The sequence below is a fragment of the Ranitomeya imitator genome, chromosome 3 (genome assembly GCF_032444005.1).
Source record: "Ranitomeya imitator isolate aRanImi1 chromosome 3, aRanImi1.pri, whole genome shotgun sequence".
NCBI lineage: Eukaryota > Metazoa > Chordata > Amphibia > Anura > Dendrobatidae > Ranitomeya > Ranitomeya imitator.
The window spans coordinates 841,752,777-841,765,928 of NC_091284.1; the positions used below are offsets into that span (position 1 = coordinate 841,752,777).

General features: G+C 51.3%; 1 protein-coding gene across 1 annotated transcript; it reads left to right on the plus strand.

Annotated features, from left to right (window-relative positions):
- The first annotated feature begins 996 nt into the window (after window positions 1–996).
- Window positions 997–6,874, plus strand: LOC138671433 (CDK5 regulatory subunit-associated protein 2-like). The gene has a single exon (XM_069759605.1). It carries the CDS (start codon window positions 1,088–1,090, stop codon window positions 6,629–6,631), a length of 5,544 nt encoding a protein of 1,847 aa, XP_069615706.1. The 5' UTR covers window positions 997–1,087; the 3' UTR covers window positions 6,632–6,874.
- The last annotated feature ends 6,278 nt before the right edge of the window (window positions 6,875–13,152 follow it).

The following is a 13,152-nucleotide window of genomic DNA, read 5'->3' on the forward strand; positions in this document are numbered from 1 at the left end:
GTTCTCCTCCGCCTCTCCCCCCCCCCGGTTCTCCTCCGCCTCTCCCCCCCCGGTTCTCCTCCGCCTCTCCCCCCCCGGTTCTCCTCCGCCTCTCCCCCCCCGGTTCTCCTCCGCCTCTCCCCCCCGGTTCTCCTCAGCCTCTCCTCCCCGGTTCTCCTCAGCCCCTCCCCCCCCGTTCTCCTCAGCCCCTCCCCCCGGTTCTCCTCAGCCCCTCCCCCCGGGTCTCCTCCGCCTCTCCTCCCCGGGTCTCCTCCGCCTCTCCCCCCCCCCGGTTCTCCTCAGCCCCTCCCCCCGGTTCTCCTCCGCCTCTCCCCCCCCCGGTTCTCCTCCGCCTCTCCCCCCCCCGGTTCTCCTCCGCCTCTCCCCCCCCCGGTTCTCCTCCGCCTCTCCCCCCCGGTTCTCCTCAGCCTCTCCTCCCCGGTTCTCCTCAGCCTCTCCTCCCCGGTTCTCCTCAGCCTCTCCCCCCCCCCCCCCCCCGGTTCTCCTCCGCCTCTCCCCCCCCCGGTTCTCCTCAGCCTCTCCTCCCCCCCGGTTCTCCTCAGCCTCTCCTCCCCGGTTCTCCTCAGCCTCTCCCCCCCCCCCCGGTTCTCCTCAGCCTCTCCTCCCCGGTTCTCCTCAGCCTCTCCCCCCCCCGGTTCTCCTCCGCCTCTCCCCCCCCCCGGTTCTCCTCCGCCTCTCCCCCCCCCCCCCGGTTCTCCTCCGCCTCTCCCCCCCCCCCCGGTTCTCCTCCGCCTCTCCCCCCCCCCGGTTCTCCTCAGCCTCTCCTCAGCCTCTCCTCCCCGGTTCTCCTCAGCCTCTCCCCCCGGGTCTCCTCAGCCTCTCCCCCCGGGTCTCCTCAGCCTCTCCTCCAGTCAGCAAAGTATACTGCGCATGCGTGTAAAGCACATCCTCTGTTCCGTACAATAAACTTTCCGTACAGTTACATCACGTGCGCGCCTCCGTTGACGTCAGCATATGCGCAGTAGCTGGTGAGACGCGCACGTTTGCTAGGGCAGTATACGACGTGCTCGTCACACAAGATGGCGGCGGTTTGAATCGCGACCGCTGCGACCGTTAGTAAGATCCAGTCACAGCGCGGCCGGGCAGAATGGAGGTGACCGCCGCCCGAGAAGCCGCGGAAAGCAGCGGCCGCAGCTCCGTGACCGAGGCAGAGAGGCGTCAGTACAATAGTGCCGAGCACAGAGACCGTCCTCCAGCCGAGAGAGGTGACGGGAGAGACGCTCCATCACTGAAGAGAGCGCCCCTCATACCTGAGACTGGGGGGCAGCTATCGGAGAGACGACCCCCCGGCACTGACAGGAAACCATCGGAGAGACGACCCCCCGGCACTGACAGGAAACCATCGGAGAGACGACCCCCCGGCACTGACAGGGAACCATCGGAGAGACGACCCCCGGCGGAGAGACGACCCCCGGGCACTGACGGGGAACCATCGGAGAGACGACCCCCCGGCACTGACAGGGAACCATCGGAGAGACGACCCCCCGGCACTGACAGGGAACCATCGGAGAGACGACCCTCCGACACTGATGGGGAACCATCGGAGAGACGACCCCCCGGCACTGACGGGGAACCATCGGAGAGACGACCCCCGGGCACTGACGGGGAACCATCGGAGAGACGACCCCCGGGCACTGACAGGGAACCATCAGAGAGACGACCCCCCGACACTGATGGGGAACCATCGGAGAAACGACCCTCCGACACTGATGGGGAACCATCGGAGAGACGACCCCCCGGCACTGACGGGGAACCATCGGAGAGACGACCCCCGGGCACTGACGGGGAACCATCGGAGAGACGACCCCCGGGCACTGACAGGGAACCATCAGAGAGACGACCCCCCGACACTGATGGGGAACCATCAGAGAAACGACCCTCCGACACTGATGGGGAACCATCGGAGAGACGACCCCCGGGCACTGACGGGGAACCATCGGAGAGACGACCCCCGGGCACTGCTGGGGAACCATTGGAGAGACGACCCCCGGGCACTGACGGGGAACCATCGCAGAGACTTGTCATCGTGAGGGGCAGGCGAGAGAATGCCCCGCGGTCCTACAGAGATGGTCTGATGTCCCTCAGGGAGGAGAGCACCCGTGGTGGATATGAGAGGGCCTGGCGCGCCTTGTCTGGCTATGAGCTGGCTATGCCCCCTGTACGTGAAGCTGCCCCCCACCCAATCTCGGGCTACGAGCGGCTGTCGGTGGATCGGGCTCACACCATGAAAGACTTTGAGAAACAGATCACAGAGCTGAAGAAAGATAACTTCAACCTGAAGCTGCGGATCTACTTCTTGGAGGAGCAGATGCAGCGGCGATGCGATACCAGCAACGACGAGCTCCACCGCATGAACATCGAGCTGAAGGTGGAGGTGGAGAGCCTGAAGCACGACTTCCAGGAGAAGCACAACCTGCTGGTCCGTGCCTCCAAAGCAATGGAAAGTCTGTCTGAGGAGCGCGACCTGGCCATCCAGCGCTTACGTGAGGAGGACCTCAAACATCTGGAAGACATGGCGGATGCCCACAATCAAAAAGTCCAGGTACTGCAAGCTGAAATGGCGCATGAGAAGGCTGAGCTGGAGAAGATGTGCATGCTGCTCGACCAGGAGCGAATGCAGAGGTTCAGCGCTGAGGAGAAACTGCTGGCGGTGAATGAGCAGTACAGCAAGAGCGTGGCCATCCTAGAGGAGAGAGACTGGATTATACAATGCTTAAACGACTCCGTGCACTCCAAAGATGCCCTCATAACTCAGCTGGAGCAGCAGATCGCCTCCTTGATGTCGCATGACGCCAAAGATGCAACACCGAACACGAGCCACCTCCAACCGAAGAGCAATATCGAATTGTTACCAGAAGCTGCTGATCCAGTATGTAAGTCAGATGAGAACGTCAACGAGTGGCAGAAAAAGATTAAAGAGATGGACAACCTTATCAATGAGCTGCAGCAGAAGTTAGAAGCCAAAAAAGCCGAAGAAAAAAACTCCCTGAAAAGAGATAAAGCAATACAAGGCCTCACACTGGCCATGAAGAAGAAAACAAAAGAGAACGAGAAGCTCCAGAATGAGATTGGAAACCTGAATGTGGCATTATCAAAAGCACAGGAAGCCTCCCAGCTCCAAAGTCTCAAAGAAAATATCCATCCCGATTACAAGAAACTGATTTTCACAATCCAGGCTGAACAAGGCATGTACAGCCGGGTACTGAAGTACGAAAGAGAGTCGGGCGGGCTACAGAAAGAGCTGGAATCAATCGCTATGTTACGTAGGTGGCTGGAGGAGAGTATTCAGGCAAACCAGGAACTCCGCAAGGTGATGGAGGCCCAAATCATGGCCAAATACAAGGGAGATGACAGCATGTCGTTTCTTGGAGATCAGACTTCATACTTAAGCATTTGCCTTGATCACCTAGACCAAAATGAATATTTCTTTGCTGGAGGCCCTCAACGAGCATCCATCTTTAAAAATAATATGGACATTGGTGAATCTGAAAAAGTGTTCAGGGAAGAATCCGGAACCCAAACACAAAGTGACATTCGTGGTTCAGCTGGAGGAAATCTGAAAACTCAGCTAGATGGTAACTTATACCCGTCATTCAGTGAGAAGAGCACAATAAAAAGAGAAACCACTGGTAACGATGCCAAACCTATCGGAATACAAAACACCGTCTCTGTTGCTACCCAGACAGACCCAAAGACCTCTTGTGACAGATGCATACCTCTTCAAGATGCTGCAGCAGATCTGTTGTTCACTTTAGAAGAACATAATGTCCTATCACAGAGACCTCCACAGATGCCAAGTCACAACTATGAAATGCATCGAAATGCCAAAAAATCCAGACTTCCCGTTCTGTTAAAGTCTACCCTCAATACAAAGCTCAGGACTGATGCTGCCAAAGAAAGTAATCACCAATGCTTTGAGAAGGAACTACAGATAGAAAATGGGCTCCTCGAGAAGGTAAAATGTGCTGAGATGGGAGAAGACAGCAAAAACAGAGACTTGGTGGTTGAGAGCCACATTCCTGACCAAAATAAAGTAGACCAGGAGCAGAGGTGTCCTACCAAACAAACTGCAGAGGAGGAGATGGATTATTGCACGACTGTAGAAGGGTCAATGCAAGCAGAACGTGAGATCATGGCTGCATATGTAAGATGTAAGGACTCCGACCTGACTAACGCCAAGCACACAGAGTCTACAGAAAAAGCCAAAGAGCTAAAGGCAGAGAATTCCCAACTCTTAGAACAGCTAAAACAAGCACAAACGGAGATCAAGGCATTCAAAGCTGGTGAAGAATTTGTGAAAATTAAGGCTTCTGAAAATGACTTGTGTACCTCGAAGGATAAGCAGAGCACAGGACAAGCCTTACAAAAAAAGCTAGAGGTAGAAAATCACCAGCTGTCCGAACTGTTACATACATTTGCATCAAGTGAAGACTCGATGAAACACAAGGACTCTGCACCTGATTTATTTAGTTCTGTTATCGAGCAGAGAGCGTGTGCAGAGCAGAATCAGCGACTCTCTGAACAGCTGCAGCCAGCACAGACATCTACTGCAAGTGAAGACTCAATGAAACACAAGAACTCTGCACCTGATTTATCTCGTTCTGTTATCGAGCAGAGAGCGTGTGTAGAGCAGAATCAGCGACTCTCTGAACAGCTGCAGCCAGCGCAGACATCTACTGCAATTGAAGACTCGATGATACACAAGGACTCTGCACCCGATTTATCTAGTTCTATTATCGAGCAGAGAGTGTGTGCAGAGCAGGATCAGCGACTCTCCGAACAGCTGCAGCCAGCACAGACATCTACTGTAAGTGAAGACTCGATGAAACACAAGGACTCTGCACCTAATTTATCTCGTTCTGTTATCGAGCAGAGAGCGTGTGCAGAGCAGGATCTGCAGGCCGAGAATCAGCGACTCTCCGAACAGCTGAAACAAGCACAAATGGAGATCAAGACACTTAAAGCTCATAAAGACATTGCAAAACAGATGGACCCTGTACATGGTTCATCGAGGTCAGGTACGGTGCATATGGAGTCTACACACCAAGCTTTACAGCAAGAGCTACAGCTGGAAAATGACAGGCTCGCCGAACTCTTAGAACAAGCCCAAAGGGAGATTGAGACTCTGAAAGTCCGTGAAGAACTGTTAAGGCATAAGGCCTCTGAACTACACGTTGGTAACTCCAAGGATGAGCAGATACCGTTGACAGATTTACAGAAAGAGCTACAAGCGGAGAATCTCCTGCTCTCGGAACAACTAAGAGAAGCACAAATGAAGATTGAGATGCTTACAACAAACGAATCAAGAAGACCTAACACCATTCCTAGTTCAAGTTATTCCCTCAGAGACCAGATGGAGCCCACAGACCAGTATCTGAATGACGAGCTACAGGCTGAGAATTACCGGCTTTCAGATGAATTAAAAACTGCACAATTGGAGATTGAGAAGCTTCTAGCTGACAAAAGGTCGGACAGCAGCGACAACTCTCTGAAGCTTCACGGTTCAGATGCCGATGACGATCTTTCTGAGCAATCCTTGTTAGATAAAACAATCACTAATTCCGTCAATGTCATTGAGGTAGATGCCACATCAGATTTTGGAGATGAAGTCTGCAGGCCCAGTGTAAATAGCCAGAATGCCGCTGCACTGCGCTGCCATCATGACAGTCACTGTACAGAGTGTGCCAATAACAGAGGAATTATTTCACTGCCAACTTTGAACTCCGCAAGAGCTTCCACTATGCACCCCTTCTCCAAGTTCACCAAAGTGTCCTTCTCCAGGAGGTCATTTGAAGAAACCACTTCACTTTCAAAGTATGATCTGTTAGTGCAGTCTCAGGCTAGAGAGTTGTCTCTTCAGAGGCAGAAAATCAAGGAGAGCCACAACCTCAGTGTTATATGTTCAAAGAATTTCTACAACATTCTGAAATTCTTTGAGAACCTTTTCCCGTCCAGCACCTTGGACTCTAACGCCACTCTGGAGTTTCAGGAGCAGATTACTCAGACTGTCGAGTGGTTGAAAGAGTTGGAGTACAAACTGAGTGATGCCGTCTACAGGGAGGAGGATACTTACAGCGACCAATCTGTCGACAGCCTGCTGTACACCCCATCACGCTTGGTCCCCGGACACAGAATGTGGGCAGACAAACATGGCTGTCACGTGCTGGGATTAGTCGAAGACTACAACGCTTTACGGAAACAAATGTTGGAAGCAAGGGATGTCTTACAGGAGATGGAGGACTTTGTTGACCATGGAGTCCAGACTGCAGTTGTCAATATGACTGGGCACTTTGAGAATATATTTTTTGACAAGCTTACAAGAACCAAGCAATCGCTGGAGGAAGCGGGGTGTTTACTAAAGCTGTTGTGGAGAGTGTCCTTACCCCTGCAGATTCACAGCCCATACACCATCCACCAAGAAGAAGAAGCAAACCTCGAGATCACCCGACTTCGCAAGAGAGTTGTAGCGCAAGAGAAGATGTTGTCTGGCATTGTCAAGAGAGTCTACTCCGAGAATCAAATGAAGGAGGACATTGAGAAACTCATTCTAAACCAGTTGGCCATGACTCATGACATTTTAAAGAGAGCCAAGGGCAATCTAGAGGTCCAGGTGGTTGATAAGCTCCAGTAATATCGTGTAAGTTTTGGTCAGGCGGACACGACTCCTGGCCACCATCTGGTTAGATCCTTGTATGTATCGGAGTATACTGCCATCCACTGTTTTATATTTCATTTGCACCTGCCTCGTAGTGGATCGTACGCTTTTATAGTCTGCGCTATCTTCCTCAGTTGTAAAATATTTTACTTTTTTAATTCCTTGTAAAGTTTTAAGTTTATGGAGTCTATATGAAACAAGAGAGTGGAGTTATAAGAACCTCTGTGCTGTCATGATCTCTGCTTTATCCTTACATTTCCACAAGAGGGCACCACATGCTCAACATTGTTGGTCCTGCAGAGAAGTTTTAGCAAGAGGCCGGTTGTCATAAGTAGACAGTGCTGCCCGGTGTATTCGCTGCGCACTGCCAACTCTTTGCGATAATTCATTTTCTCCCTGGATTCAGATATTTTGTATTTTCATCTATACATAGGCCCAGTGATAACCTGCTGATCACTAGAGACCCCAACCTGTCCATGGACAGAGCATGTGCACAACCCATGTGTTCGTGGTCTGTCGGACTCTGTAGATCCCTGTTCTCGGCATCGGTGGGGTCCCAGCAGGGAGCGATCATCAGGTTATCACCTCTCTTATGGATCAGTGACAGTTAAATATTTAAGTATGAGCCGGTCACGGTGATCCAGAGGACTGGTATAGTTGTCTAAGAAAATGCAAGTGTCTTACGACGAGCTGAGGATGGCCAGAAACCTCCCGTGGAGAATGCCACCGAGCGTTCACACATGTTAGATTTGTATGTGAAGGGGATGTAGATTGCACAAAGGTTTAGCTGTAAAATATACATAGGTTCCCAGTGAATCAGCCGAAAAATTAATATCCCCTATCTATTATCTGTCTATCTATAGATCTATTACACTGGGGAACAATTTGAAAAAAAATTTCTGTTGTGTTAGGTTTTTGAGCTGATTTATACTGAAATTGGCATGCTGATTCCAAAAATGTAGTCAGTTTTTTTCTAGCACATCAAGTTTTTCCCTCCACAACTTACCTGCCAGAGAAGCACAATTGCACTGATATCTGTAATAAGACTTGTTATCTGATTACAATTCGACTCATATAGAGCTACGTGGCAACTTGTAAAAGTAGTCACAACAGAGACAGTGTGGTGAGAGGTGTGTGCAGCTCCCAATACCTCATAATTATCAATATCTTTACACAAAAAAATTATCATAGTAGGAATAAATAGGATTTGTGATAGCTTTTCTCTTTACATTGGGCGCTTAGTTGTAATTTATATATCTTTTATGATTTTTTTCTTTGTTAGTTTTCAAAGCTTGTAACTTTCCATCTCATGTTTTATTTACATATGTACATATTTCCTTTGTTTCAGATCATGTCTGCTCCTTCTTCCTCTCGTCGTAAATGCCTATTTGTACGATTTAAAAAAAAAACAAAACACTTTTTAGGTACAGTAGTTTACATATTTTTGAGAAGACAAAAATCCTATAGTTCAAAAACTTGACGTGATAGAGAAAAACTGAGATCATTTCTGGATTCAGCATCCAAAAATTAGTTAAGAACAGTTGTCTGACCTAACTCCTAAAAAAATTGTGTTCCCCAGTGCTATCTATCTATTATCTATATCTATATTATCTATCTATTATCTATATGTATCTATAGATCTATTATCTATCTATATCTATCTATAGATCTATTATCTATATTATCTATCTTTTATCTATCCATGCATAGAGCAGTAGAACGGCCTTCTTTATGGCTCTACAATTGGAGCCACCCAGTTTTCCAAGGCTCCTGAGCAGCAGATCTGCCTGATTATGTGTTTTTGCATTTTGTAGAATAGGGCAGATCTGTCTTTCAGCACCTTTGTGTAGGTTTCAGTCTCCACACGCCTGCCCCATAGTCTCCACACGCCTGCCCCATAGTCTCCACACGCCTGCCCCATAGTCTCCACACGCCTGCCCCATAGTCTCCAGACGTGTGTCCTTAGTCTCCACACGCCTGCCCCTTAGTCTTCACACGCCTGCCCCTTAGTCTCCACACGCCTGCCCCTTAGTCTCCACACGCCTGCCCCATAGTCTCCACACGCCTGCCCCATAGTCTCCACACGCCTGCCCCTTAGTCTCCACACGCCTGCCCCTTAGTCTCCACACGCCTGCCCCTTAGTCTCCACACGCCTGCCCCATAGTCTCCACACGCCTGCCCCATAGTCTCCACACGCCTGCCCCTTAGTCTCCACACGCCTGCCCCTTAGTCTCCACACGCCTGCCCCTTAGTCTCCACACGCCTGCCCCTTAGTCTCCACACGCCTGCCCCTTAGTCTCCACACGCCTGCCCCTTAGTCTCCACACGCCTGCCCCTTAGTCTCCACACGCCTGCCCCTTAGTCTCCACACGCCTGCCCCTTAGTCTCCACACGCCTGCCCCTTAGTCTCCACACGCCTGCCCCTTAGTCTCCACACGCCTGCCCCTTAGTCTCCACACGCCTGCCCCTTAGTCTCCAGACGTCTGCCCCATAGTCTCCAGATGTGTGCCCTTAGTCTTCACACGCCTGCCCCAGTCTCCAGATGTGTGCCCCTTAGTCTCCACACTCCTGCCCCTTAGTCTCCACACGCCTGCCCCTTAGACTCCACACGCCTGCCCCTTAGTCTCCACACTCCTGCACCTTAGTCTCCACACTCCTGCCGCTTAGTCTCCACACTCCTGCCCCTTAGTCTCCATACGCCTGCCCCTTAGTCTCCATACGTCTGCTCCTTAGTCTCCATACGTCTGCCTTTTAGTCTCCATACGTCTGCCTTTTAGTCTCCATACGTCTGCCCCTTAGTCTCCATACGCCTGCCCTTTAGTCTCCATACGTCTGCTCCTTAGTCTCCATACGTCTGCCTTTTAGTCTCCATACGTCTGCCCCTTAGTCTCCATACGTCTGCCCCTTAGTCTCCATACGTCTGCCCCTTAGTCTCCATACGTCTGCCCCTTAGTCTCCATACGTCTGCCCCTTAGTCTCCATACGTCTGCCCCTTAGTCTCCATACGTCTGCCCCTTAGTCTCCATACGTCTGCCCCTTAGTCTCCATACGTCTGCCCCTTAGTCTCCATACGTCTGCCCCTTAGTCTCCATACGTCTGCCCCTTAGTCTCCATACGTCTGCCCCTTAGTCTCCATACGTCTGCCCCTTAGTCTCCATACGTCTGCCCCTTAGTCTCCATACGTCTGCCCCTTAGTCTCCATACGTCTGCCCCTTAGTCTCCATACGTCTGCCCCTTAGTCTCCATACGTCTGCCCCTTAGTCTCCATACGTCTGCCCCTTAGTCTCCATACGTCTGCCCCTTAGTCTCCATACGTCTGCCCCTTAGTCTCCAGACGTGTGCCCCTTAGTCTCCATACGTCTGCCCCTTAATCTCCAGACGTGTGCCCCTTAGTCTCCAGACGCCTGCCTTATAGTCTCCAGATATGTGCCCCTTAGTCTCGACTCTCCTGCCCCTTAGCCTCCAGACGTCTGCCCCATAGTCTCCAGATGTGCCCCTTTGTCTCCACACTCCTGCCCCTTAGTCTCCAGATGTCTGCCCCATAGTCTCCAGACGTCTGCCCCATAGTCTCCAGATGTCTGCCCCTTTGTCTCCACTCTCCTGCCCCTTAGTCTCCAGATGTCTGCCCCTTAGTCTCCAGACGTCTGCCCCTTTGTCTCCACTCTCCTGCCCCTTTTTCTCCAGACATCTGCCCCATAGTCTCCAGATGTGTGCCCCTTAGTCTCCACTCTCTTGCCCCTTAGTCTCCAGACGTCTGCCCCATAGTCTCCAGATGTGCCCTTAGTCTCCACACTCCTGCCCCTTAGCCTCCACACGCCTGCCCTAGTCTCTAGATGTGTGCCCCTTAGTCTCCACTCTTCTGCCCCTTAGTCTCCAGACGTCTGCCCCATAGTCTCCAGATGTGTGCGTCTTAGTCTCCGCACTCCTGCCCCAGTCTCCAGATGTGCCCCTTAGTCTCCACTCTCCTGCCCTTAGTCTCCAGACATCTGCCCCATAGTCTCCAGATGTGTGACCCTTTGTCTCCACACTCCTGCCCCATAGTCTCCAGACGTCTGCCCCATAGTCTCCAGATGTGTGCCCCTTAGTCTCCGCACTCCTGCCCCATAGTCTCCAGACGTGTGCCCCAGTCTCCAGATGTGTCCCTTAGTCTCCGCACTCCTGCCCCTTAGTGTCCAGGCGCCTGTCCCTTAGTCTTCAGACATCTGCCCCATAGTCTCCAGATGTGTGCGTCTTAGTCTCCGCACTCCTGCCCCAGTCTCCAGATGTGCCCCTTAGTCTCCACTCTCCTGCCCTTAGTCTCCAGACATCTGCCCCATAGTCTCCAGATTTGTGCCCCTTTGTCTCCGCACTCCTGCCCCTTAGTCTCCACATGTCTGCCCCAAAGTCTCCAGATGTGTGCCCCTTAGTCTCCACTCTCCTGCCCCTTAGTCTCCACACTCCTGCCCCAGTCTCCAGATGTGCCCCTTGGTCTCCACACTCCTGCCCCTTAGTCTCCACACGCTAGCCCCAGTCTCCAGATGTGTGCCCCTTTGTCTCCACACTCTTGCCCCTTAGTCTCCAGACATCTGCCCCATAGTCTCCAGATGTGTGCCCCTTAGTCTCCACTCTCCTACCCCTTAGCCTCCACACACCTGCCCCAGTCTCCAGATGTGTGCCCCTTAGTCTCCACTCTCCTGCCCTTTAGTCTCCAGACGTCTGCCCCATAGTCTCCAGATGTCTGCCCCTTAGTCTCCGCACTTCTGCCCTTCTTCCGGCACCTGGGTATCGGCTCCTGGGCAGATCCTGAATAATTGCCACTTATTTTTGTCTCATCAGAGCTTGGAGTTATCACAATTTCTGAGTTTTTGCAGTTTTGTGATGAACAAAGGTTTTTCCAGTACGATGGAGACCATGTCACAAGGCAAAAGTTTTAACTAAGTGGCTCAGGAAACAAAACTCAGAGCTGTGATGAGACAAGAACGGGCGTCCATCAGTCAGGATCTGCCCAGAAGCCGATATCCTGAAGTCTGGAGAATAAGGGAAGATTGAGGCGTCGCAGGAACCTCATGGAATAGTCACCAACGTGCGGAATGTTTATAATTGTCAGTAACCATAGCAACGGCCGACCACAGGAGCCACAAAATGTGCATCAGTCTGAAGGACCGGCCGTGGCTGTATCTACAGTACCTGCTGGGGAGGAATCTCACCTCTTCCTCATAGATCCGCCATACATTCAGGTGCGTAGGCTAGCCTTTCAGGGTACTGGAAAAGCTGGGTACCAACCAATGTGCAGCTATAATAGAAATCTGCTTTATAATACTAAATCCACCAAGAGAAACCCCCTCCTTGTTGCTAAACTATGCCACAGCTGGTTGGATTTGCCTCTCCGCTTCCTCGGAAACTTTGATAAGTTGCACAATAATGTTACTTTTTTCTGCGTTTTTGAAAAACATTGCGGTTGTGTCCGTGTGGAAGCCGCTGTAGTTCAGGCGCGCGGACATTGCATCCTGTGAGCGGCACACGGCGTCTGCTGTAATGCTCATGATTGGGGCCGAGAATGGGTCCAGAAAGGAGAAGGCACAAACCTTTTATTACCCACAACTGCGCCGTCTTCATCAGGTGACGTACAATGCACCAATAGAAAAGGGCGATCAATCAAAAAGACCCTCGAAGTGCCAGAAAAAATAATAGATGTATAAAAAATGAACAAAATGTAAGAGAATTATTATAATGATTAAAAAATACAACAAAATAAAACGCAAATGCATAATGTGAAACATAAAATTAATTAAGTAAAACAATACAATATATTAAAAGTAGATTATGTTATACTGGTTTATTAACTGATAATTGGGTACCCAATTTAAAGATCCGGTAAGGCTTCCTAATCTATCCGGAACATTATCAGAAATTTGGTCAATAATGATGAGATTCCAAAGTGTTGGATCTTTTTGGTGTGAATTATATTATGCATTACTCCACCTGATGAAGACATTGTGGGTAATAAAGGCTTGTGCCTTCTCCTTTCTGTTGTGTGGAGCCATTCTGTGCCCCAGCGCTCCTCACAACACCGCGCTGTCTTCCCTTCACACCTCCCGCTCTGAGGGTCCGCGGCAGGAGCCGCTGTGGGCGAGACCATCTGAAGATCCCAGCACCGACCACAACTACAGGACCTGCGGTGGTGCGGCCACGTGTCTCCAGGACCCACCGTCACGTGTCTCGCCGCTGTGTCCGGAACAGGCTGGACCGCGCTTCGCCAGGCGCCACAGCCCTCCTTTCCTCACTCACCACCGAGGTTATGAGGGTGCAGGACCATAGAAGGTTAGTGGCCTCGTGACTCAGTTACCAGCACTTTTTCTATGTCTCTAATGCTCCTGCTCATATGCGCTCCCTCTTCTCATTGTTTTGCACGTCATTCTCATTATTGGCCTTCACATCTCTACCAGAAAGTTGTCATTGTTACCGGGGACCGAGCTCTTACACAGACGCACTGCCTCTGCCGTATGGAACGTGCCAAC